General features: G+C 44.1%; 1 protein-coding gene across 15 annotated transcripts in view; it reads right to left on the reverse strand.

Moving 5' to 3' along the window:
- LOC126295113 (speckle-type POZ protein-like) overlaps positions 1 to 26,758 on the reverse strand; it is a 623,042-nt gene that overhangs the window by 46,873 nt on the left and 549,411 nt on the right. For 10 of the 15 annotated variants that reach the window (XM_049987373.1, XM_049987377.1, XM_049987372.1 and 7 more), the window contains one exon: positions 17,234 to 17,356. The exons of 3 other annotated variants lie outside the window; for them this stretch is intronic. In XM_049987373.1, the coding sequence (XP_049843330.1) occupies positions 17,234 to 17,356 (123 nt within the window). Of the gene's footprint in view, positions 1 to 11,072; positions 11,187 to 17,233; positions 17,357 to 26,758 lie in introns of all 15 variants that reach the window. 2 more of the 15 variants (XM_049987381.1, XM_049987384.1) reach the window with 2 other exon arrangements.

Below are 26,758 nucleotides of genomic sequence, written 5' to 3' on the forward strand. Positions count from 1 at the left end.
GCAACCCCAACTCTCTTGTGGTTCCCTTTTTGGGTACTCCACGTCGACGCCTGCTCGTAGATACGTAGCGTCGTTAGGTTTGCCGGCTTTGCTTCCCGACGTGACAGCGACGACTCTCTGATGAGGTGCGGGCCTTGTCTTTTGCTATTACTGCGAGTCTTGCAAATATCGCTTTTATTTAGTAATTTGCCCCGCTAAAAATCTCCCCTTTTATGATTAACACAGCCTGCGCCACCTTTCGGAGGGAGTGGGGACGTCAAAGAGTCACAAAAGTTCATATTAAGCAGTCCGTAAAACACGTAAACGTTCACTTCAGTTAGCGTGTAAGTTAATGCCCACGCTTTCCTCTAGATGGTGCTGACTTACTGCTGAATGGCTTTGGTTCCGTAAAACCTTCACTGGTTAGTACTAGGTAAATGAAATAAGTGCAACACTCTGGTATTTCACTTTCACTCTATATTCAAGGATTAAGATGGTGATGGATGATGGTCTATTTAAAAGGTTCCTAGCCTGGAGGAATCTAAATAGTGCGCAAATGCCGATATGCACGCGCTCTACGTCCAGATTCGCAACTAACGGCACACGACACTTTCAAAAGTACACACGTTAATATCTGAATACCGGTACCCCTGAATTAACTCGTATCAGCTGATAATTTGAGTTTCTGTCGTCTATATGTCCGTAAAGTTACAATCTAGCACCAAAATCCCCGTAATACTCCGTTGCTACCAATAGTCAGAGATCGTACACTACATCACTTTTAACCTCCGTAATATTCTAACAGTTTATCGTGAACCTTAACACGATAAAGTCCAATCTAATTATTGTCTCGCTCACTGACACGGGTTCCCCACCCTTTAACGAAACAATCAAGGAAAAAGAAGGCGGCAATAATGACGATCAGGTCTTTTTTTATAGGTTTTTCATCACAAGAGTTTAACCTCACTGCCTTCGCCATGACGAAGTTTCCGTGGCTTTGCTGTACTTAGACGTTAAACTACTTATTGATATACTATAATTTTGATCTGCAATTACCGAACTCTGATTCTACACTATTTTCCCCTCTAAAAACTCTATTCTTAATTTTAAATTATTCTTTCTATAGCTTTTATCACTGTAAACTGAACCGAGGTGCTACACAGCACATGGCAGAAAAGTTGTCTGGAGGCGTGAATATTACGTATTCCATTCCATACTGAAATGGAAGTCGTGGAAGCACATTGTGATCTAAGTAAGATGTTTACAAGCAATGTAAATACTGTACACGTATAATGCGTGTATGTGTCTGTATGAGTACGTATCGGAGTCTGGCTGAGGTGGCACAAATAAAAGGAATAATAAGATATAACGCGCATGATCTAGGCGTTTAGCTCGTTATGTGGCACTCCTCTTATGAAGCTTAGCACACACTGTGTTGCACTGTTGAGATTAATTGTCGTAACTCTTTATCGTAGGCGCTTTATGGCAGACTTCTTCACGAAAGCTGAGTCATGTGCTACGCTGCTGAAAGAACATATCGAACGTAAAGAAAGCAAACTTTCTGAACTACTTTTGAAAACGTTTTACATATAGAGCAAAAAAATAAAACTCTACATATTTTGGATTTGCATCTTTATTTCGGTATGCAATAGTTCTAAAACGGTAAAAATATTTGATAATTATAAGTCTGACATCACAGCCTGATGATGAGGTAGTTATCTTTCCGTTATTGGTCATACTTCAAAGTTGATTAACTCACTGCCCATTGTTCAAAGAATTTGTCGTGAACTGCGACTGCTAACCTGAGGGATCAGAAATTGGCCCATATTTCAAAATGCACATCTCCACATCATTGAGAGGTGAATGCTAGAATGCTAGCTTAGAGGCCGAGTGAGGAAAAGTGATGCAGCAAGGATTCGAACACATAAACTTTCCATCATTTTGATTTGCAGCTCCTTGTTTTGGCCGTGTTCGTAGTTAAAATTGTTGGATGTGAGGTCCGCCAGTTATGCAAAACACCGTTTTTCTCAGTACCCAAACATGTTTCGACACCACTGTGCCATCATCAGTGGGTTTTCGTTTTTATTTACTCTGCAATGTGAACATTTTTGTTAAATTATTATAAAATTCTGTGCATTTGTAGTTCACACAACAGATCGTTTCTTTTCGTAAATATCTTTACGTTTCGTCTGCATGAAATTTCTGTATCACTTGTGTGGTAATTACAACAGGTAGCTTGTCATCTGTAACCAAACGATGTTGATGAGAATTTTTTTTTTTTTTTTTTTTGTGGCTGGGAGTTAACCTATCTTCTAAAAGGTAATTCAGTTTTTCGCAATGTTTTCGCACCTATGTTCGTTTTTACTTACGTTTTCGTATGCCAAGTACTTCCATTCTCTGTATAATGTTGAGGTGCTGCACACATTACTATAACAAGTATTTTTCATTAACAACTTCACTTGCCCAGAACACAGTGTGATTGTGGTTTGTTATGTGTCCCAGCCCACTCAGTATTCCTTTGTCCACCAGAGAGTTCTGAGCCAAATTTGAATTTTGTTTTATCTTTGTGTGTGTGTGTGTGTGTGTGTGTGTGTGTGTGTGTGTGTGTGTGTGTGTGTGTGTGCTTGTACGTGTGTGTGTGTAGAGTCTATCCGTTTGTACTGTTTTTATTTGTAAAGTTCCTTTAATGTGTTAAACAGTGTGCCCTTGCAGAGTGTAGTGTATTCGTTTAAAAACTGTTTTCCTTCTGCTATTGCCTTCTGTTTATGGAAGTTTTCCTCAATGGTCAGTTTGCTATGTAGGCTGTGGCTGGGTTTTAGTAATCTTAGGTCTGTTTCTATTGTGGTTGGGTGGTGATTGTGGGCTACAAGGTGGTCAGCAAATGTGCTATGTGGAACTGTTGCTTTTAAAGATCTGAGATGTTCCGAATATCTTGCTTTGAAGTTCTGCATGTTTGTCCTATGTACACTGAATCGCAAGTGTTGCATGTGAGTTCATATATTCCTGATCTGTTAAATTCATCCATGGGTGTTTCTTGTGTTCTGATCTTTTTCTGTGTTGTGTTCTCCGTCCTGTATCCTATTTGGAGCACCTGTTTCTTTCATATGTTGCCTGTTCTGTGAACAATCTTGTTATTGTAGGTGAGTATGTGCCATTTCGTTTTTTGTGTATGTTGTTGATCTGTTGTGTCTTGCGAGTGGTCATTTTCTCATCTACATCGTTTGGTTGCAGATGACAAGCTACCTGTAGTAATTACCACACAAGTGATCCAGAAAATTCACGCAGATCAAATGTAAAGGTATTTAAGAAAGGAAACGATCTGTTGTTTGAACTAAAAATGCACATAAATTTATAATCATTTAACAAAAGTGTTCACATTGCAGAATAAATAAAAACGAAAACCCACTGATGATGACACAGTGGTACCGAAACATGTTTGGGTACTGAGGAAAATGGTGTTTTGCATAACTGGCGGACCACACATCCAACAAACACAACCTTTCGATTGCCTTCTACACTCACTAGTGCTAGACCACCATTGCCGATGCACATTAAAGACTACTTTTCAGACAGTCGCTCTCTCCAGCAATGGTGGCTATTCGTTAGCTAACAATGACATCGCTTTCGCAAATTTAATTCATCATAATTCGAACTAGGGATTAGCGTGCACATACAGATGGATGCGAGCGGGCAACTTCACTTTATACATGATGTTGTAGCTATAAAGTGTGGTGAAGCCTTGGTGCTAGGCGGCTGTTCACCTTTCTGCTTTTCCCTCCAGGTACCGTCTGTTAAGTAGCTAGCTGGTTCATAGCCCCAATCACTGCTACGACATGTCACTCCAGACAGCAGCTACATAACGAACAGTTAGTAAAATATGTGCTACTCACTCATCATTACTTAGTGGTTGTAAAACAAATACACAAACCTTCCTTGTGAGTCAGTCTGTCTATAAGTGAAGACTATATGAAAATGTCTATGGTTGTTGCTGAGATTAGTCATATACAGGGTGGTCCATTGATCGTGACCGGGCCAAATGTCTCAAGAAATAAGCGTCAAACAAAGAAGGGGGAAACCAGATGGCGCTATGGTTGGCCCGCTAGATGGCGCTGCCATAGGTCAAACGGATATCAATTGGTTTTTTAAAAATGGGAACACCCATTTTTTATTATATATTCGTGTAGTAGGTAAAGAAATATGAATGTCTTAGTTGGACCACTTTTCGCTTTGTGATATATGGCGCTGTAATAGTCACAAACATATGGCTGACAATTTTAGACGAACAGTTGGTAACATATAGGTCTTTTAAATTAAATACGGAACGTCGGTACGTTTGAACATTTTATTTCGGTTGTTGCAATGTGATACATGTACCTTTATGAACTTATCATTTCTGAGAACGTATGGTGTGACAGGGTGATTACCTGTAAATACCACATTAACGCAATAAATGCTCAAAATGATGTCCGTCAACCTCAATGCATTTGGCAATACGTGTAACGACATTTCTCTCGCCTTCTGTAATGTTCGCACATGCATTGACAATGCGCTGACTAATGTTGTCAGGCAATGTCGGTGGATCATGATAGCAAATATCCTTCAACTTTCCCCACAGAAAGAAATCCGGGGATGTCAGATCCGGTGAACGTGCGAGCATTGTTTGGTGCTTCGACGACCAATCCACCTGTCATGAAATATGCTATTCAATACCGCACACGAGCTATGTGCCGGACATCCATCTTGTTGGAAGTACATCGCCATTCTGTCATGCAATGAAACACCTTGTAGTAACATCGGTAGAACATTACGTAGGAAATCCGCTTCCATTGAACCATTTAGATTGCCATCGATAAAAGGGGGCCCAATTATCCTTTCTCCCATAATGCCGCACCTTACATTAACCCGCCAAGGTCGCTGATGTTCCACTTGTCGCAACCATCGTGGATTTTACGTTGCCCAAGAGTGCATATTATGCCGGTTTACGTTACCGCTGTTGGTGAATAACGCTTCGTCGGTAAATAGAACACGTGCAAAAAATCTGTCATCATGCCGTAATTTCTCACGTGCCTAGTGCAGAACTGTACACGACGTTCAAAGCCGTCGCCATGCAATTCCTGGTGCACAGAAATATGGTAGCGGTGCAATCGATGTCGATGTAGCATTCTCAACACCGACGTTTTTGAGATTCCCGATTCTCGCACAATTGGTCTGCTACTGATGTGCGGATTTGGCGCGACAGCAGCTATAACACCTACTTGGGCATCATCATTTGTGGCAGGTCGTGGTTGACGTTTCACATGTGGCTGAACACTTCCTGTTTCCGTACATAACGTAACTATCCGGCGAACGGTCCGGACACTCGGATGATGTCCTCCAGGATACCGAGCAGCATACATAGCATACGCCTGTTGCGCATTTTGATCACAATAGCCATACATCAACACAATCTCGATCCTTCCCGCAATTGGCAAACGGTCCATATTAACACGGGTGATGTATCACGAAGCAAATACCGTCCGCACAGGCGGAATGTTACGTGATACCACGTACTTATACGTTTGTGACTATTACAGCGCCATCTACCACAATGCGAAAAAAGTGGCCTAACTAAAACGTTCATATTTCTTTATGTAACAAACATGGGGGTTCCTATTTAAAAAAAACGCAGTTGATATCCGTTTGACGTATGGCAGCGTCATCTAACGGGCCAACCATAGCGCCATCTGGTTTCCCCCTCCAAGCTAGACGAGTTTCGTCCTTTGTAGTTTTTTCGTTTGATGCTTATTTCGTGAGATATTTGGCCCGGTGACGATCAATTGACCACCCTGTATACTCCGCTATCCACAGAACGGTGTGTGGCGGGGGGCACTATTAGCGCCAATGTGATATTTCCTCACCCCCACCCCCCCCCCCTCCTCTCTTACACTCGCGGACTGCGCGAGGTAAAAGCGACTGTCTGAACGCCTCGGTACAGTCTCTAATTTCCCTCATTTTTGAATGGTGATCATTGCGCAATATGAAAGTTGGTGATTATAATACACTCCTGGAAATGGAAAATGCCGTGGCATACGGAGCTCCATCGCAGTCTTTAACACTGGTAGCATGCCGCGACAGCGTGGATGTGAACCGTTGACGGACTTTGAACGAGGGCGTATAGTGGGCATGCGGGAGGCCGGGTGGACGTACCGCCGAATTGCTCAACACGTGGGGCGTGAGGTCTCCACAGTACATCGATGTTGTCGCCAGTGGTCGGCGGAAGGTGCATGTGCCCGTCGACCTGGGACCGGACCGCAGCGACGCACGGATGCACGCCAAGACCGTAGGATCCTACATAGTGCCGTAGGGGACCGCACCGCCACTTCCCAGCAAATTAGGGACACTGTTGCTCCTGGGGTATCGGCGAGGACCATTCGCAACCGTCTCCATGAAGCTGGGCTACGGTCCCGCACACCGTTCGGCCGTCTTCTGCTCACGCCCCAACATCGTGCAGCTCGCCTCCAGTGGTGTCGCGACAGGCGTGAATGGAGGGACGAATGGAGACGTGTCGTCTTCAGCGATGAGAGTCGCTTCTGCCTTGGTGCCAATGATGGTCGTATGCGCGTTTGGCGCCGTGCAGGTGAGCGCCACAATCAGGACTGAATTCGACCGAGGCACACAGGGCCAACACTCGGCATCATGGTGTGGGGAGCGATCTCCTACACTGGCCGTACACCTCTGGTGATCGTCGAGGGGACACTGAATAGTGCACGGTACATCCAAACCGTCATCAAACCCATCGTTCTACCATTCCTAGACCGGCAAGGGAACTTGCTGTTCCAACAAGACAATGCACGTCCGCATGTATCCCGTGCCACCCAACGTGGTCCAGAAGGTGTAAGTCAACTACCCTGGCCAGCAAGATCTCCGTATCTGTCCCCCATCGAGCATGTTTGGGACTGGATGAAGCGTCGTCTCACGCGGTCTGCACGTCCAGCACGAACGCTGGTCCAACTGAGGCGCCAGGTGGAAATGGCATGGCAAGCCGTTCCACAGGACTACATCCAGCATCTCTACGATCGTCTCCATGGGAGAATAGCAGCGTGCATTGCTGCGAAAGGTGGATATACACTGTACTAGTGCCGACATTGTGGATGCTCTGTTGCCTGTGTCTATGAGCCTGTGGTTCTGTAAGTGTGATCATGTGATGTATCTGACCCCAGGAATGTGTCAATAAAGTTTCCCCTTCCTGGGACAATGAATTCACGGTGTTCTTATTTCAATTTCCAGTAGTGTATATGCTCTACATCAACCATCAATTCGGAGGCATACATGAAGACTCTGAATAAACTCAAGAACCATTTCCGATGTGTTCGATCAGACAAGAATCCAGTGGAAATCTTGCTCCAACATGACAATGCACACCCACTCAAGTCTGAGAAGCCAGGAGAACATTGTCAAATTCGGTTGAACATCTTTGCTTCTCCACCATACAGTCCAGATCTGGCACTCCCGAACTTCCAAATCTTTGCGCCACTTAAAGATTCTCTATGGGGAACACACTTTGAAGACGGTGAGAGTGTCATTCATGCAGGGAAAACGTGGCTACGCCTACACGTACAGAGCTTTTACCGGCAGGGAATACATGCTCTTCCACATCATAGGCATATGGGCATAGAATGTTATGGAGACTAAGTAGAAAAATAGGGCGTGAACAAGATGTGTTGATGTTTATTGTCATCTGAGAAAAAAAAGTAGGGCATTACTTATTGAACGATCCTCATACATTACCCATAATGATGTCTGATTTTATCTTATGAGTCTATTTACTTAGAATGGGTGCTGTGCACCCCAGCTGAAGGGGTCTGAGTTGTGAACAAAGCACTGCTCCACTCAGCATCCGTGGAAGCAGTCTGGTAAGTGCTAACGGTTGTGGTCATGTTAGTGCATATAATAAACGACTTATCAACTGGGAATGTCGGTCTTAGTGGCCTGGCGGTAGAAGCGTTTACCTGGAACCGATAGGTCGTGGGATCGAATCTCTGGCAGACAACGGACTTTGCAGTCTTCCTTTCAACCTAGCCCTCACCCCTCAACAAAGTGAGGAGCGCCCCGGGCGGCATGTTCTTCGAATCCCTCATTAATCTGCAGGTCCCCGTTCCCTTGTTAGATAATGTGTAGATTAGGGACACGATAGTCTCCAGAATGATTTCCAGTTGAACGACTTGAGCCAGACATCTGAGCCATACGACATAGTTACTATTATTACAAGCGAAGGGGGTATGTTTCGCAACTGCTCAATATTTACGGTAATTGGTTACACGCCCTAGTACCCTTCTCCCCCCTTATCTCTTTCCATATCCTACTCCTCCCCCCCCCCCTCTCTCTCTGTCTCCTCCTCCATTCTCCATATTCTCTCTGCACATCTCTTGCTACACCATCACAATGTCCACTTGCTCCTCCAACTCTGTTTTTATCTCCTATTCCCCCTATCTTTATCCCTGAACTATGTTTACTATTGTTGCAAATTCACATTCTATAGTTGTATTCTCACCATAAGCCAATAAGCTGTAACTACAACGTCCCTATTTTCTGTGAAATCTATGAGAGAGAAAGGATGACAGCACATTGTTGTGTATACAATTTTTGTTTAAAATAAATATAATGACAACCGATATATATGGAAGAAACAATCTGTCTAGTTGATTAAATACCCTGTGATCATAGTTTAAATGACCTGCTATCATAGTTCAAATTCATTATGGGAAAGAGAACAAAACCGCTGACTTTCACAGAAGAGCACAGTGCAGCATCTTCTTTCACATACTCTGTTTTAACATAAGAATAAATAAAGTCAGTCTGTCTGAAGGCTTATTTGTGTAACATGTAACAATCTGAAGTAAATCAGACAAGAAATTTACAACATATTTTGCTGTCAGTGTTTCCCTATCACTTTCCAATTCATGGCTCCAACACTACATATCCATCTCATCTTTCCCATTCTGTCTCTTCATCTCTTCCCACCACTCTCTTTGATCATCTCCTATGCCTCTCTCTCTGAACATGTCTTCTTCCCTCCTCTCTCTACCCATACCCTCCTTCTGTCCATACCTACCTAACCATTTACTTTTCCCATCTGCCCACTACCACTCCATCACTTCCACAGGCCTCCTGCAACTCCCCACTCTCAATGTATATTTCCTCCTGCCCCGCTCTCTGTCCATTCCCATCTCGCCCACTCTCTCTTTATTTTCTCTGCTCTTCTCTCTCATAACATCTCTCATTTCTCTGTCCAGCTCAGTCTCCTACTCTCTTACCCGTCCTCAATCCATCCTCCTACAGCTCAGCGCACCCAAGTCCCAACAATAGTCTTCTGTGGTCAGAGCATTTTCCTCAAAATCTTCGATCTTTCTTTCCGAATTCTCGGAGCTCATCTTTATATTTAAAATAATACACTCCAAAGTGTCCAATCATTTAGGTTGCGCCACTGACTGTGGTCTGGCAGGATAACATCCTTCTGTGCTACTTGTTCTGTGTTGGCTTGTAGGCCAGGTCTAGTTTTTCTGGCTCTTACTTTGTTGCCCCCTTATCAAATCCATTCGGTTGATCCATTCCCCCAGGCATTTAAACCTCTCTGTCTCCTTAATATTTCTCTCATTTACTTCCACGCATCTTTCACTTTGGCGCTTCTACTCCATATGTTATTTCTCTTCAATCGAGATTTGAAGACCCATTTTTTTGTGGTTTCGTGAAGACTCTCAACCACCTTTAGAGCGTCTTCTCGGTTGTTGGCTAAGAGAGCAAGATCGTTGGCAAAAGCTAAACCCTTGATTTACGGGTTCTTTCACTCCAAAGATGTATTCCTCTTATTCCTTCCTAATCCAGAGCCTCTTTTTGGGTTTTCACTATTTTCTCTATTGTGATTGGAGAAATACATTGAGCCCTTGCAAAGGAGATTGAAAGACCAGGCAAATACTACTCCCAAACAAGTGCCTGTTGTACAAGACAGCCTACATTGGGGCCTGGAAACAATTTCTTGCTCCTGATGTGGATGCTGCACTGCAAAACCGAACAGTAAGGCCGACTAGTACTATTCCCACACAACATGCCTATCGTTCAGGATAGCCCATTAGCCTGTACCCCACTGCCTGAAAAACTACATCTTTGCCCATATCTCCACTTCTATTACAACTATGAGGTTATAACACCCTTTTATGAGGCCTGCTGTTTGTGGGTCAAATTTCGTTAAAATCGATGTAGGAGATTGGCAGTAGGTCATAGATACGCACACAGACGTACATATTCTCCACTTTATACATACATACATACGTCTGTCCGAATTTTTGTTATAGTAACCTGTAAAAATCTGAGGCAACTCACTCAATAATCTTTCAACATTTTTCTAACAATATTTTCCTGTTATATATTTACATACTGTGTATATTTCAAATATACAGAAGTTTCCGAGATGTTTGCTGAAAATATTTCCCTCTTAGATGTTCGTATATATGATTTATATTACAAACATATACGCCATGTTTATCCAAATGTTTATTAGAGTAATGCGTGAATCAGTCATCTTCTATTCGAGATTTTTGCTAACAGAGTTTTCCCTTTATGTATTAAATATCTATTTATTTTTTGTACATGTTAAAGCAATATGTAGCCTACATCCGTTTGAATTTTCATTAGAGTACAGTGTAATAATCTGAAGTAAATTGGTCAAATACTTCTCGATTTTTTTGGTAACAACATTAAATAATGACGTGTTAATGTAGATGTATAGATCATGAACTGGGTGACGCCAGCCTTTGTGGCCGAGCGGTTCTAGCCGCTTCAGTCTGGAACCGCGCCACCGCTACGGTCGTAGATTCGAATCCTGCCTCGGGCATGGATGTGTGTGATGTCCTTAGGTTAGTTAGGTTTAAGTAGGCCTAAGTTCTAGGGGACTGATGAGCGCAGATGTTAAGTCCCATAGTGCTCAGAGCCATTTTTGAACTGGGTGACAAACAAATGCATTTATAAATATGAATAGTGCAGTTGTTCATAAGACTGGAATTGTGAATGTGTAGCGGAGAACTAATGCTGTGGCGTACGTGTGTAATCAAAGGACTCACCGCACTCGAGAGATGCGGTCTGTGGGAGGTGGCACAGCAGCGGCAGGCGTGCCACCGTGTGCAACCTCTGGTGGAGTGGCAGCAGGTGGCTCGCTGTCTTGGGTGGTTGGCTCGCTGTAAGAGAAGCAGAGACCAGGTGTGGGTTAGTTGTCACGGGGTGAGAGCGAGAGTATTCACATGGGAAACAGGTGGCTCCTTGCTAGGCAGCAGGAACAGGTGTGATACTGTCTGCTCAGCACACACTGAAGTAATACTACACACACCGCTGTGGAGTCACAGGATAGATACATGTCTCAACTGATGTTCACACTACAGTGGTGAAAAGAGTTAGAATCTGCAGCAGTTGCCACCTCTGGCCAGCACCATCGCCTCCACAATGATCCACTGCACCACCTGCATGCCAAGTGGTTCACTTACCCCCTGTATATTCATTAGGAAGAATGCATCATCAGTCTGTTGGTGATCTGTGGGGAGCAAAGAAACTCTGATACATAAAGGCTCGGGTATCTGGTGTGACTGAGGAAGATTTTTTGTACAAGTATACTGGACATATCTTGGTGTTCAATGTACAGTGGAAACAGTAATATTAAAGTAACTCACATATACAGACATTTACAGACTCACAGGTCTAGAACGACAGGGGTGGAACAGGTAGCTATGGTCTTGCATTGAGAACCATCACGGCCTTTTCCTGAAATAATTTAGAGAAACTAAAGAAAACCTAAATCACGATGGCTGTCGAGCTCCAGAGTCAAGCTATGTGTCATGCCTGAACAGCAAAGGGAAAAATACATCAGCCCTTTCAGGCACTGGTCGTTTGGTGCTGGGAAGATCTCGCCTGGCGTTGAGTACAGCCCTCCTGAATTCTCCAGTGCCATGCTAGCTTGAAACGTGTCATCCCAAACTATGCCAATGAAATACTCCACAAAATGCACCACAGTCACACCGGCAACTGCATTCTTTAAACTTCTGAGTTTGTTCAATTATGGGCAGCACAGAAGTTGCGATTTTTTTGGTTTTCCTTATCTTCTCCTCCAGAATCTCTACATTCTTTCGCTTCTTTTTTTCTGCATCTCAGAAACGACAGTTTGGACCTTCTGTTTAGTGGTCTCTCTTCAAATGATTTTATACTGTTAACTCTGCTCTTTTCTTTTGTGTATTATCTGCAGCGCAATTCTAACTTCATTGCATCACACTTCACATCATCTACCCCTTTAGATGTGGCCATTAATCCCATGGTGTAGCTGAAGAGCTTTATGGTCAGTCTGCATTCATCCATCCTTAGTAGGTGTCTATAGATCTTTAACATTCGCTTTCTCATTGTGTCCGCGATCTTGTCGGGGTCCTGCTATAATTCTCCACTTTTCGTCTTCTTCCGAGTCTCATCAGTACTCTTCTGTGCTCCACGTGTTTCCTCAAAATATTCGTTCTTTGTTTTCGAGTTCTTGATGCTCACCATTTTATTTAAAATAAGACACTCCAAAGTGTACAATCGTTCAGGTTGTACTACCGAGTTACAGCATCTGATTGTGGACTTGTAGGATAACGCCCATTGTTGTACTTGTTCTGTGTTAGCTTGTAGGTCAGGTCTAGTTTTCTGGCTCCTCCTTTGTTTGCCTCCTTATCGACTCCATTGGGTTGATCCATTCCCCCAGGCATTTAAACTTCCCTGTCCTCTTAATCTTCCTCTGATTTACATCCATGCATCTCTCACTACGCTACCTGGACTCTATATATTATTTCTTTCACAGAAGATTTAAAGAGCTGTTTTTTCTGTGGTTTCACGAACTGTCTTCTCGGTTGTCAGCTAAGAGAGCAAGGTCATCAGCATAAGCTCAACACTTCATCTTCGGGTTCTGTCATTCAGTCCTAAGGCGTGTTCCTCTTATTACTTCCAAGTTCAGTTTCTCTTTCTAGGTTTCCTCTATTGTATCCAGTGTGATGGCGATGCGTATTGGAGACACACACATTTCCTGTACACAGGAAATTGTAAGTTCATGCAAGTACTACTCCAGCACAAATGCTTATAGTCCAAGGCAGCGTACACATTGGGGGCTGGAAAACAGTTTCTTGCTCCTGATGTTTATGTTGCACTGCAAACCAAAGCAATCAGGCAGGTCAATACTATTTTCACACAATATGCGTGTCATCCATGTAAGCACATATACCTATACCCCAGGGCTGAGAAAATACGTATTTGTCCATATCTCCACTCCTTTTACAGATATGAGATCATAAAATCTCACAGTACTGTTTCTGTGTCAAATTTTGTTGAAATCAATGCAGGAGTTGGCAGGAAGTCATGCAGTCACACACACACACACACACACACACACACACACACACACACACACACAAACACACACATACACTCCACATTATATATATACACTCCTGGAAACTGAAATAAGAACACCGTGAATTCATTGTCCCAGGAAGGGGAAACTTTATTCACACATTCCTGGGGTCAGATACATCACATGATCATACTGACAGAACCACAGGCACATAGACACAGGCAACAGAGGATGCACAATGTCGGCACTAGTACAGTGTATATCCACCTTTCGCAGCAATGCAGGCTGCTATTCCCCCATGGAGACGATCGTAGAGATGCTGGATGTAGTCCTGTGGAACGGCTTGCCATGCCATTTCCACCTGGCCCCTCAGTTGGATCAGCGTTCGTGGTGGACGTGCAGACCGCGTGAGACGACGCTTCATCCAGTCCCAAACATGCTCAATGGGGGACAGATACGGAGATCTTGCTGGCCAGGGTAGTTGACTTACACCTTCTAGAGCACGTTGGGTGGCACGGGATACAAGCGGACGTGCATTGTCCTGTCGGAACAGCAAGTTCCCTTGCCGGTCTAGGAATGGTAGAACGATGGGTTCGATGACGGTTTGGATGTACCGTGCACTATTCCCCTCGACGATCACCAGAGGTGTACGGCCAGTGTAGGAGATCGCTCCCCACACCATGATGCCGGGTGTTGGCCCTGTGTGCCGCGGTCGTATGCAGTCCTGATTGTGGCGCTCACCTGCATGGCGCCAAACACGCATACGACCATCATTGGCACCAAGGCAGAAGCGACTCTCATCGCTGAAGACGACACGTCTCCATTCGTCCCTCCATTCACGCCTGTCGCGGCACCACTGGAGGTGGGCTGCACGATGTTGGGGCGTGAGCGGAAGACGGCCTAACGGTGTGCGGGACTGTAGCCCAGCTTCATGGAGACGGTTGCGAATGGTCCTCGCCGATACCCCAGGAGCAACAGTGTCCCTAATTTGCTGGGAAGTGGCAGTGCGGTCACCTACGGCACTACATAGGATCATACGGTCTTGGCGTGCATCCGTGCGTCACTGCGGTCCGGTCCCAGGTCGATGGGCACGTGCACCTTCCGCCGACCACTGGCGACAACATCGATGTACTGTGGAGACCTCACGCCCCACGTGTTGAGCAATTCGGCGGTACGTCCACCTGGCCTCCCGCATGCCCACTATACGCCCTCGCTCAAGGTCCGTCAACTGCACATACGGTTCACGTCCACGTTGTCGCGGCATGCTACCAGTGTTAAAGACAGCGATGGAGCTCCTTATGCCACGGCAAACTGGCTGACACTGACGGCGGAGGTGCACAAATGCTGCACAGCTAGCGCCATTCGACGGCCAACACCGCGGTTCCTGGTGTGTCCGCTGTGCCGTGCGTGTGATCGCAGTGTCCGGAGCAAGTATGGTGGGTCTGACACCCTGGTGTCAATGTGTTCTTTTTTCCATTTCCAGGAGTGTATATATAAATCAAGTATATATATATATATATATATATATATATATATATATATATATATATATATATATATATATATATATGATTTTTAGAGTAATCTGTAAGAATCTGATGTAACTCAGACAAGAAATTTTCAAGGTTTTTTGCTGACTAAGCCACTGCTCTTGCTGCACTGGTAACATCAGTTCCCTGCAGATCACGGAATCACAGAAGGTGAGCCCTGTCGGGCTGGGCTAGCACTTGGATGGATGGCCATCAAGTCTGCCGAGCACTGTTGGCAAGTGGGGTCATACTGGGCCTATGTGCCGCAAACTGAGGAACTACTACATTGAGAAGTACCTGTCTCATTTTGACTGACATACAGCTTGGAGAGCAGTGTGCTAACCACATGCCCCTCTGTATCCCCATTCAGTGATGTCTGTGGGGTGAGGATGGCATAGCTGCCAGTCAGTACTGTTGGACCTTCATGGCCTGTTTGGGCAGAGTTTAGTCTTATATCTACTGTAAATATCTAGACCTTTTCCAATTTTTTTTCTTAATACATTTTCCCATTGTATGTGCCCATATACTATTTACACTCCTGGAAATGGAAAAAAGAACATATTGGCACCGGTGTGTCAGACCCACCATACTTGCTCCGGACACTGCGAGAGGGCTGTACAAGCAATGATCACACGCACGGCACAGCGGACACACCAGGAACCGCGGTGTTGGCCGTCGAATGGCGCTAGCTGCGCAGCATTTGTGCACCGCCGCCGTCAGTGTCAGCCAGTTTGCCGTGGCATACGGAGCTCCATCGCAGTCTTTAACACTGGTAGCATGCCGCGACAGCGTGGACGTGAACCGTATGTGCAGTTGACGGACTTTGTGCGAGGGCGTATAGTGGGCATGCGGGAGGCCGGGTGGACGTACCGCCGAATTGCTCAACACGTGGGGCGTGAGGTCTCCACAGTACATCGATGTTGTCGCCAGTGGTCGGCGGAAGGTGCACGTGCCCGTCGACCTGGGACCGGACCGCAGCGACGCATGGATGCACCATAGGATCCTACGCAGTGCCGTAGGGGACCGCACCGCCACTTCCCAGCAAATTAGGGACACTGTTGCTCCTGGGGTATCGGCGAGGACCATTCGCAACCGTCTCCATGAAGCTGGGCTACAGTCCCGCACACCGTTAGGCCGTCTTCCGCTCACGGCCCAACATCGTGCAGCCCGCCTCCAGTGATGTAGCGACAGGCGTGGATGGAGGGACGAATGGAGACGTGTCGTCTTCAGCGATGAGAGTCGCTTCTGCCTTGGTGCCAATGATGGTCGTATGCGTGTTTGGCGACGTGCAGGTGAGCACCACAATCTGGACTGCATACGACCGAGGCACACAGAGCCAACACCTGTCATCATTGTGTGGTGAGCGATCTCCTACACTGGCCGTACACCTCTAGTGGTCGACGAGGGGACACTGAATAGTGCACGGTACATCCAAACCGTCATCGAACCCATCGTTCTACCATTCCTAGACCGGCAAGGGAACTTGCTGTTCCAACAGGACAATGCACGTCCACATGTATCCCGTGCCACCAAACGTGCTCTAGAAGGTATAAGTCAACTACCCTGGCCATCAAGATCTCCGGATCTGTCCCCGATTGAGCATGTTTGGGACTGGATGAAGCGTCGTCTCACGCGGTCTGCATGTCCAGCACGAACGCTGGTCCAACTGAGGCGCCAGGTGGAAATGGCATGGCAAGCCATTCCACAGGACTACATCCAGCATCTCTACGATCGTCTCCATGGGGGAATAGCAGCGTGCATTGCTGTGAAAGGTGGATATACACTGTACTAGTGCCGACATTGTGCATGCTCTGTTGCCTGTATCTATGTGCCTGTGGTTCTGTAAGTGTGATCATGTGATGTATCTGACCCCAGGAATGTGTCAATAAAGTTTCCCCTTCCTGGGACAATGAATTCACGGTGTTCTTATTTCAATTTTAAGGAGTGTATATTATAAACATATATGCTAAGTCCACCCGAAATTTTATTAGACTAATAGGTTAATCAGTAAAGACTCTCTCGAGATTTTTGCTAACAGGGTTTTGCTTTTTATATTACATATGTATTTATATGTTATATATACTAAAGCAACTGTATAACCCATGTCCGGGTGAACTTTCATTACAATGTAGTGTAAAATTCTCAAGTAAATTGGTGAAATAGTTTTCCATGTTCTTGATAACATAAAACAATGATTTGTGTTGATGTAGTCGTATAGATCATCAACTGGGTGACAAAGAAATGTATTTATAAATATCAGTAGTACAATTGTTCACAGGACTGGAATTGTGAATGTGTAGCAGGGATCTAATGCTTTGAGACATATGGAACTCACTGCACTCGAGGGTGAAGGTCTGTGGGCGGTGGCGCAGCATCAGAGGCAGCGGCAGGCGTGCCACCATGTCCGCTCTCTGGTGGGGTGGCAGCAGGTGGCTCGCTGTCTTGGGTGGTTGGCTCGCTGTAAGAGAAGCAGAGACCAGGTGTGGGTTAGTTGTCACGGGGTGAGAGCGAGAGTATTCACATGGGAAACAGGTGGCTCCTTGCTAGGCAGCAGGAACAGGTGTGATACTGTCTGCTCAGCACACACTGAAGTAATACTACACACACCGCTGTGGAGTCACAGGGCAGATACATGGCTCAACTGATGTTCACACTACAGTGGTGAAAAGAGTTAGTATTTGCAGCAGTTGCACAGGGTTGCTCATGGAATCAGGTTAAGTGACTCACCAACAACAAAACAGTTAGCAAAAGTATACTGCTGGCTATTAAAATTACAGCCCATAGTCTCACGATAACCACTGCTGCTTCTAGATCATGGGTTTCCTTGTTCAATTCTCAGGTGGCTCGTAGAATTTACTCACTTGAGGACTGGCTGCTTGTGTTATCCCAATCTTTTCATCTCACCTTCATTGATGTGTCCATTTGCTGAAGTGGCATCAAATGGAAACACTTGCAGGAGGCTGCTGAACATGCCCAGATGGGATTACTCAGCAGTCAATACCATGTGGTCATTATTAAAATTAAAATACCAGTAAAGATGGAGAGTACAAAATATTACTCATGGTGCGTATACCAAAGAGAAGTGTAACGCCCATGGTAAATTTCAGGAGTTACTGAATTAAATGAAGCTTATGGTAGCCATATATGAAGTAGGCAGGCTGAGAGGAGCCGATATGTACATCCACAAGTTAGCCTGTTTGCACACCGCAAGGTGGTCGGGCCAAGCTGGCCTGCAGAGTATTCCTGCAACACGGCAACATGGGGGTGTCAGTTTGGATGTGCATGGAAGCTGTCAATGGGACAGCAAGTGTGGTGTCAGTCGTTATATCTAACCACTGCTTCTCGCACAGTGATGCACAGTCTGGCAGCACGACGTCAGGTCCATGTAAGCCTCCAGCATACTGAGTGCCAGCCAGCAGCCAACACTGGCCTGGGCAGGCAGCTCACCAGACTGGCTCATGGTTCTAAGCTTGCACCAGTGGACTGAGAGTGCCACAGCGGATGAGCTGTCCCCCAATCTCCACAACACTACCAAATTTCTACCTCAGAGATCATCAGTTCCCAACCTGGGCTGTACGGCTATCACCCTTTCACACCAGGATGAGTTTCTAACCCAGTTGCAGTAGACACCTAAGAGAATGCAGTGGAGGTAAATATTTCTGGCACCTTTCAGTAAGGGCTGCATACTGCTAACTCAGGCATGTAGTAATGAGTGTGGTAAACAGTATCAGCAAAGCAGGAGACCAATGTCACCTGACCGTCTCACTGCCATCTGTCGTCACCACCACCGCCAGGTGACCTGGCGCCTGCAGAGGCTGTATCAAAGTGCATTGCAGCACTTCGATGTTGTAACTGAAGACTAAATAAAATATGTTGCATCTTGGAGCGGAATTTTACTAGCCACCTCTGGCCAGCACCACCACCACCAGAATTAGCTACACCACTACCTTTATGTCAAGTGGTCCACTCACCCCAACTCACTATGAAGAACGCATCATTAGTCTGTAGGTGACCTGCGAACAGGAAGGAAACTTTGATACAGAGAGGCTGTCAAACTCGGCTGGGTATCTGGTGTGACTGAGGTGCAAGGATACTGGCCATATCTTGGTATTACAGGTACAATAGAAACGATAACTGGTCTAGAATGACAAAGGTGGAACAGGTCGCCAGCTGCGGCTATTAGTAAGAAACATCCCTGCCTTTTCCTGGAATAATTTAGAGAAACTAAAGAAAACCTAAATCAGGATGGCTGGATGAAGACTGGAGCCCACAGCGTTCCCAATACAAGGCTCTCTAAAAATGTTCAAATGTGTGTGAAATCTTATGGGACTTAACTGCTGAGGTCAGCAGTCCCTAAGCTTACACACTACTTAGCCTAAATTATCCTGAGGACAAACACACACACTCATGCCTGAGGGACCAGCCACACGGTCCATGCCTGCAGCGCTTTTAGACCGCTAGGCTAATCCCGCGCAGCTACAAAGCTCTCTGTTTAAAGCACTACTATTAGCTCATTCGCATTGGCCCTATTGAAAAACGCCATTTTAGAAGTAAGTTATTTGATAATGTTATACTGCCCATTCATTTCTCACTGAGCACATATGCACACTATGCATGCATTGTTTTGTAACACTTCACACACTACTCGTATTAATATCTGACGTCAGGACTATTTTGTGCACCGCAACTTCCCATTAGCTAGCGTGAAATAGTGACTCAGAATCCTTCTCTCACGAGTGACTTGTAGAACTCAGAAAAAAGTAGAAAGTGTTTAAACTATGCATTCCACAGCTTTACAAGTAACTTTTATCTGAAAATGAAAAACGGAAGGAAAATATGAAGTGTTACGGTGTTATGTGGAATGTCAAATGTTTATTATTTGCATTACATTTTTACCAAACACGTTGGCCTACTCTGTGTCATCTAAGTAACCCTACAATGTATAAAATCATTGAGTTAACTGGTACTTTTTAATTGCTTTTTTAAAAAGTTTGTTTTAGCAATTTCTTTAATCCTCTTTGCTAATTTATTGTAGAGTTTTATTCCTTGGTAGGAAATGCTACTTTTGTTTTTATGATTATTCCTTCCTAGTAAATGTAAGTTCACTCTAGGACTAGTTCCATGGTCATGGACAGAATTGTTTGTGCAGTCACCGTTGTTGTTTCTGATGTGTGCAACTGATTGGTAAATGTACTCGCACACGGCAATTAAAATCTGCAGTGTTTTTTTACAGATCTTTATAACGAGTTTGGTTACTATTTCCGGTCATTAGTCTTATGGCTCTTTACTGCAGTTTGAGAACTGCCTACAGTGCCTTTTATTCCCCATAAAAGAACACTACAGCTGGGAACTGAGTGTACATATGAATACGATGCTACTGAAAGACACTGGCTGCTACACATTGGTGACACGACTTTGATGGGCTTCAAATTCTTACGTTATCCTGTTTGCAAATCTCTTTATGTGTTCCCACTCCTTGAACTGAGCATAGATATTCATTGCAAGAAATTTTACATTTGTTACACTGTCTATAGAGGTGATATCTACATTTAACTTGATAGTGTCGTTTTCTCTCTTCTAACTGAAATACATGGCATTTGTTTCCTCCATCTTCAATGCCACTTTATTGCCAATTGACCACATTCAAATTATTTGAGGGCTGTGTTGATTATAATGCTGCTGCCGTCAGTAAAGAGAAAATGTTTTTCTCCTTGACTACACTGGAATTGTAGTCATTGATTTACATCAGGAACACTATCGGTCCTATAATGTTACCCTGAGGAACTATTATACAATGTGTGCATAATATAAGTGTGTATGTATGTATAGTATATGTGTTTTACTAAAGCTTTAGATGTGTTTGAGGGTATGTGCTATCTTTGCTCTTTGTACTTTATCTGCTAAGTCTGATCAGAACCAGTAATTATCTGCCCCTCTTATTCGTAATGCTTCTAGCTTATTCAGTAGGATCTCGTGATCAGCAGTATCAAAAGTCTTAAAATCACTAGACAAGTCGTGACCAGATGTTTTCAATGGCTCAGAAACATAGAGAATTTACTCACCAGACCAAGAGACGAACGACCCTCTGTAAAGACAGAATGGCCAACACACTGTAATGCACTCTATTGTTTGAACATCACTGTCACACAGACATCAAATCCGCCAATCTTTGGACGTGAGCAATGTAACACCTGTTGTTCAAATTACTGGCTATGCGACTCAAAGAGATCCTGTTGTGTACACAACAGCATCTTACACCATCACTACCATTTATGATGCCAGATAACAATGTCAGATTCAATTTAGCATGTTCGTCACCAGTGAAAGGTCCGTATACAAATAAGAGAGTGTGATGCTTTCTGTAGAGCAAGGGAACGACTGCGGCAAACGTGTGTCCACGGTCATCATTGGTTAAACCACTGTCGGAACTCCTCTCCTTACTGCTATATCAACAATACTCAAGAATCTCACTGTATCTACTGCTCCAGACGTCGCCCACTACCTATGTGGAAACTTGTCCTGTACGAAACAAGTCGAGTACCACAGTGTCGTCTCTGCACAGCAAAGAGAAAAATATACCACGCGCTGTTCGTTTGCAGCTGGGGAGATCTTGGGTGGCGTTGAGTATGGCCCTCCTGAATTCATCAGTTGCATGCTAGCTTCAAACTTGTGATCCCAACCTGCATCAATGAAAAACTCCACGAAATGCACCTCAATCACACTGACAACAGGATTTAAAAAAAATTTCATACTTAGGCTTACTACGGAGCGCAAAGAACAAAACGTTTCTTGGCTTTCACTCTCCTCCATAATCTCGTCATTCTTTCACTCTTTTTTTTTTCTCCACCTCAGAAACGACCGTTAGGGACTTGCTAAGTAGTCTCTATTAAACTGATTTTATACTGTTAACTCTGCTCTTTTCTTTTGCGGACCATTTGCAGCGTAATTCCAATTTCCATTGGATCTGACTTCACACATTAAGTGCCTCAGTAGTCATCAGACATGGTGAGAGAGCAGAATGGGGCGCTCCGCGGAAGTCGCGGACTTGGAACGTGGTCAGGTGATTGGGTGTCGCTTGTGTTATATATTTGTACTCGAGATTTACACACTGCTAAACATCCGTAGGTCCACTGTTTCCGATGTGACAGTGAACTGGGAAAGTGAAGGGACACGTACAGCACAAAAGCGTACAGGCCGAGATCGTCCGTTGACTGACAGAGAGCGCCGATAGCTGAAGAGGGTCGTAATGTGTAAGACCAACACACAGGAATTCCACACTGCATCAGGATCCAATGCAAGTACTGTGGCAGCTAGGCAGGAGGGGAGAAAACTTGGATTTCATGGTCGAGCGGCTGATAAATGCCAAACGACGCCTCGCTTGGTGAAAGGAGCGTAAACATTGGACGGTAGAACAGTGGAAAAACGTTGTGTGGAGTGACGAATCTCGGTACACAACGTGGCGATCCGATGGCAGGGTGTGGATATGGCGAATGCCTGTTGAACGTCATCTGCTAGCGTTTGTAGTGCCAACAGTAAGATTCGGAGGCGGTGGTCTTACGGTGTAGTCGTGTTTTTCGTGAGGGGGAGGGGGGGGGGGGGGTTGGACCCCTTGTTATTTTGCGTGGCACTATCGCAGCACAGGCCTACGTTGATGTTTTGAGCGCCTTTTTGCTTCCCAATGTTGAAGAGCAATTCGGGGTTGGCGATTGCATCTTTCAACACGATCGAGCACCTATTCATAATTCGCCGCCTGTGGCGCAGTTGTTACAAGAGAATAACATCCCTGTAATGGACTTTCCTGAACAGAGTTCTGACTTGAATCCTACAGAACACCTTTGCGATGTTTTGCAACGCCGACTTCGTGACACGCCTCACCGACTGTCATCGATACCTCTCCTCAGTGCAGCACTCCGTGAAGAATGGGCTGCCATTCCCTGAGAAACCTTCCAGCACATGATTGAATGTATGCCTGCGAGAGTGGAAGCTGTCATCAAGACTGAGGGTGAGCCAACAATATATCGAATTCCAGCATTACTGATGGAGGGCGCCACAAACTTGTAAGCCATCTTCATCCAGGTGTCCGGATACTTTTGATCACATTTTTTTTTTGTCATCAGTCTGCTGACTGGTTTGATGCCGCCCGCCACGAATTCCTTTCCTGTAGTCACATACTGTAAGTTTAATGACTTATCTCCTTCTTTGTCAACCCGAAACTCTTCCAAGGCACTAAATACCGCTTGTCTGTTTATCGAGAAGTATGGCTTCTTAAAGCTGACAAAGATCACTGGTGTTCAGGCTCCTTGAGCTCTTGCTCCCACGATGCCTTTTAGGTTGAATATCTGTTCGGCGTATGATATTTCTTTCTAGAAACGAGGTTGATGTTGCTTGTAGAAATGTTGGTATATTAATTAACAGATTTTGTTGCGGACACGCAGGAGCGATATGAAATTTCCTCCAGCAGGAATTGGCAGTGGTCGACGAGACAACCCCCACAAATGTAGATACTGCTGAACTGACACAGCCAAAAAGACTCAGATGCTCAAGAGCAAACAGAACTGCAACCACGATGGTTATGCATACCGCAACGTACATAAAGCAATTCTGAACAGCAACGTACAACGAGTATTTATCATGTACTGAAAACGAACACTGGTAAATCGCGACATATGGAAAGCTTGAGCAATATGCTAAAAATTATCACCACACCATAAATACAAAAAGAAGATCGAGAATAAGAACAATATGACGATCAGCTGATAATAGTGATAACGGTGTGAAGTAAACCTGCACTTTTAATGTGATAAATAACAAAGACTTTTTGTGTTCTACTTGATGTGAATATTTCTACATTATGTTGATAGACTGTACAGTTCCCATTAAGAAATTATTTCTAGAAAGTAACATAGTCAGTTAGTTCCATGATAAATGGATCATTTTGTAATGATGTGGAATATATGAGTTTACATTCACATCGCAAATTAATTTCTAAATATGGCTACATTCTGGTCATTTATGAGTTTAGTGTTTCATTTTTTTAAATATATCGATTTGAGTAGTTATTCCTACTCACCATCCTCTATACATTATAATAATAGAAATTCTTCTATCGAATTTTCAGGGAGTTGTGGGAGAGGAACTTCCAGTTTGTTTTCAGATTTTACTTTGCTGTCTGTGACACATTTTATATCACTGGGTAAGTTATCGTGGTATTGTTCACAACTTTTTGTGCTAATAACAATCTTAATGTGAAGTAATGGATGTCATTTTCCCTTCTTGTGTTGCAATTATGAACATCATTGTTCTGTTTGAACTGTAGCGCTTTATTTACAACAATGTGGGTGAGCACCACATTCTTACAGCTTGTTTTTGTACAATGAAGACTTCCTTTCTTGAAGATGAGAACATTATTCCATATTACATTACTAAATGGAAATATGCAATATATGTCACCTTACTGATTTGTCTCTCTCAAAGATTTGAAATGATTCTAAGTGCAAATATGACTCAACTGAGTTGCTTCAGGAGTTCCAAAATGTGCTGTTTCCAGTTTAAAGCCGCGCGGGATTCGCCGAGTGTTCTAAGGCGCTACTGTCATGGCTGTACGGCTGGTCCCGGCGGATGTTCGATTCCTCACTTGGGCATGGGTGTGTGTATGTTTCTCCTTAGGATAATTTAGGTTAAGTAGTTTGTAAGCCTAGGGATTGATGACCTTAGCAGTCAAGTCGCATAAGATTTCACACATTTCAAGTTTAAATCCTCATCAATATGGACACCTAACTATTTTGAAGTTTCCACTCTATTATTTCCTCACCTGGTGTTACACTTGACATTTTGTACTATCCCTAGATGTGCAGAACTGAATATGTGGTGTCTTTTTAAAATTGTGGGTGAGACCATTCACAGAAAACTCATCAAAGATACTTTTAAGAGCACACTTTACCATTTCTTCTGTTTCTGTATGCAGGCCTGGATTGTGTACAGTACTAGTAGCATCTGCAAAAAGGATTGTTTCGGTTTGTTATATATTAGACAGGAGATCATTTCCATGTATGTGGAACAACATTGGAACTAAGATTGGTCCTTGGGGAACCCCTTTTGTAATTGTTTCCCAGTCATTTTTAAATCCCCAGATTATATTGGCTGAATTACTAAGTACAACTTTCTGCATTGTTTTTGTTAGATACCATATTATCTACCTGTTGCCTATACCATCAATCCAATAAAACTTCAAATTATCTAGGAGCACATACATTAGTAACAATTTCGCAGAACGATATAGTGCAACCTGAATACGACATGATTCTACCGTTGCCGACTTGAGGCACGTCTTGGCAGACGTTTCTCTTTGTTATATGATGCATAACATAATATTATGACAAAGAAAGAACATTCAAATGCGATTGCTGACTGAGAAACCTGTTACGCAATCTTTGCTTGTATGCAGAACTAGTAATCTGCTGTGGCTTCACACAAGAAGCACTTACACCACCTTTAACGACTTCACAAGCTGAGATGCGCTTGTGACTGCATCAACAAAGCCAAAAATTCTGCAGTGACGGTATCGACAAACTGGTCTCTCATTGGGAGAAATATGTTTGTCGCCAGGGTGACTATGTTGAGATGCAAATATGTACACGTGAAAAATGAAGATGTAGACTGTTTATGAAGTTTGCTTGATTTAAAAATCTTTACGAGTTTCCATATAAAAAATTTGGAGGCGTTACTTTTCAGCAGGCCCTTGTACTAGCTAGCTGGCCTGGCCTTGTGTGGGTAGTATTATCTACAGGCAGACAACTTATGTGACGTAGAGTATGTTGCTTGCAGGCCACTGCATATAGCTACGAATAAATTTCAGAGACAACGTTAAGTAATTAAATGTCATCACTTTCATATAACTTCTGCGATGCAGGCAGCTGAAGCAACCCCAACTCTCTTGTGGTTCCCTTTTTGGGTACTCCACGTCGACGCCTGCTCGTAGATACGTAGCGTCGTTAGGTTTGCCGGCTTTGCTTCCCGACGTGACAGCGACGACTCTCCGATGAGGTGCGGGCCTTGTCTTTTGCTATTTCTGCGAGTCTTGCAAATATCGCTTTTATTTAGTAATTTGCCCCGCTAAAAATCTCCCCTTTTATGATTAACACAGCCTGCGCCACCTTTCGGAGGGAGTGGGGACGTCAAAGAGTCACAAAAGTTCATATTAAGCAGTCCGTAAAACACGTAAACGTTCACTTCAGTTAGCGTGTAAGTTAATGCCCGCGCTTTCCTCTAGATGGTGCTGACTTACTGCTGAATGGCTTTGGTTCCGTAAAACCTTCACTGGTTAGTACTAGGTAAATGAAATAAGTGCAACACTCTGGTATTTCACTTTCACTCTATATTCAAGGATTAAGATGGTGATGGATGATGGTCTATTTAAAAGGTTCCTAGCCTGGAGGAATCTAAATAGTGCGCAAATGCCGATATGCACGCGCTCTACGTCCAGATTCGCAACTAACGGCACACGACACTTTCAAAAGTACACACGTTAATATCTGAATACCGGTACCCCTGAATTAACTCGTATCAGCTGATAATTTGAGTTTCTGTCGTCTATATGTCCGTAAAGTTACAATCTAGCACCAAAATCCCCGTAATACTCCGTTGCTACCAATAGTCAGAGATCGTACACTACATCACTTTTAACCTCCGTAATATTCTAACAGTTTATCGTGAACCTTAACACGATAAAGTCCAATCTAATTATTGTCTCGCTCACTGACACGGGTTCCCCACCCTTTAACGAAACAATCAAGGAAAAAGAAGGCGGCAATAATGACGATCAGGTCTTTTTTTATAGGTTTTTCATCACAAGAGTTTAACC

Source organism: Schistocerca gregaria, chromosome 11, assembly GCF_023897955.1.
Source record: "Schistocerca gregaria isolate iqSchGreg1 chromosome 11, iqSchGreg1.2, whole genome shotgun sequence".
Classification (NCBI taxonomy): Eukaryota; Metazoa; Arthropoda; class Insecta; order Orthoptera; family Acrididae; genus Schistocerca; species Schistocerca gregaria.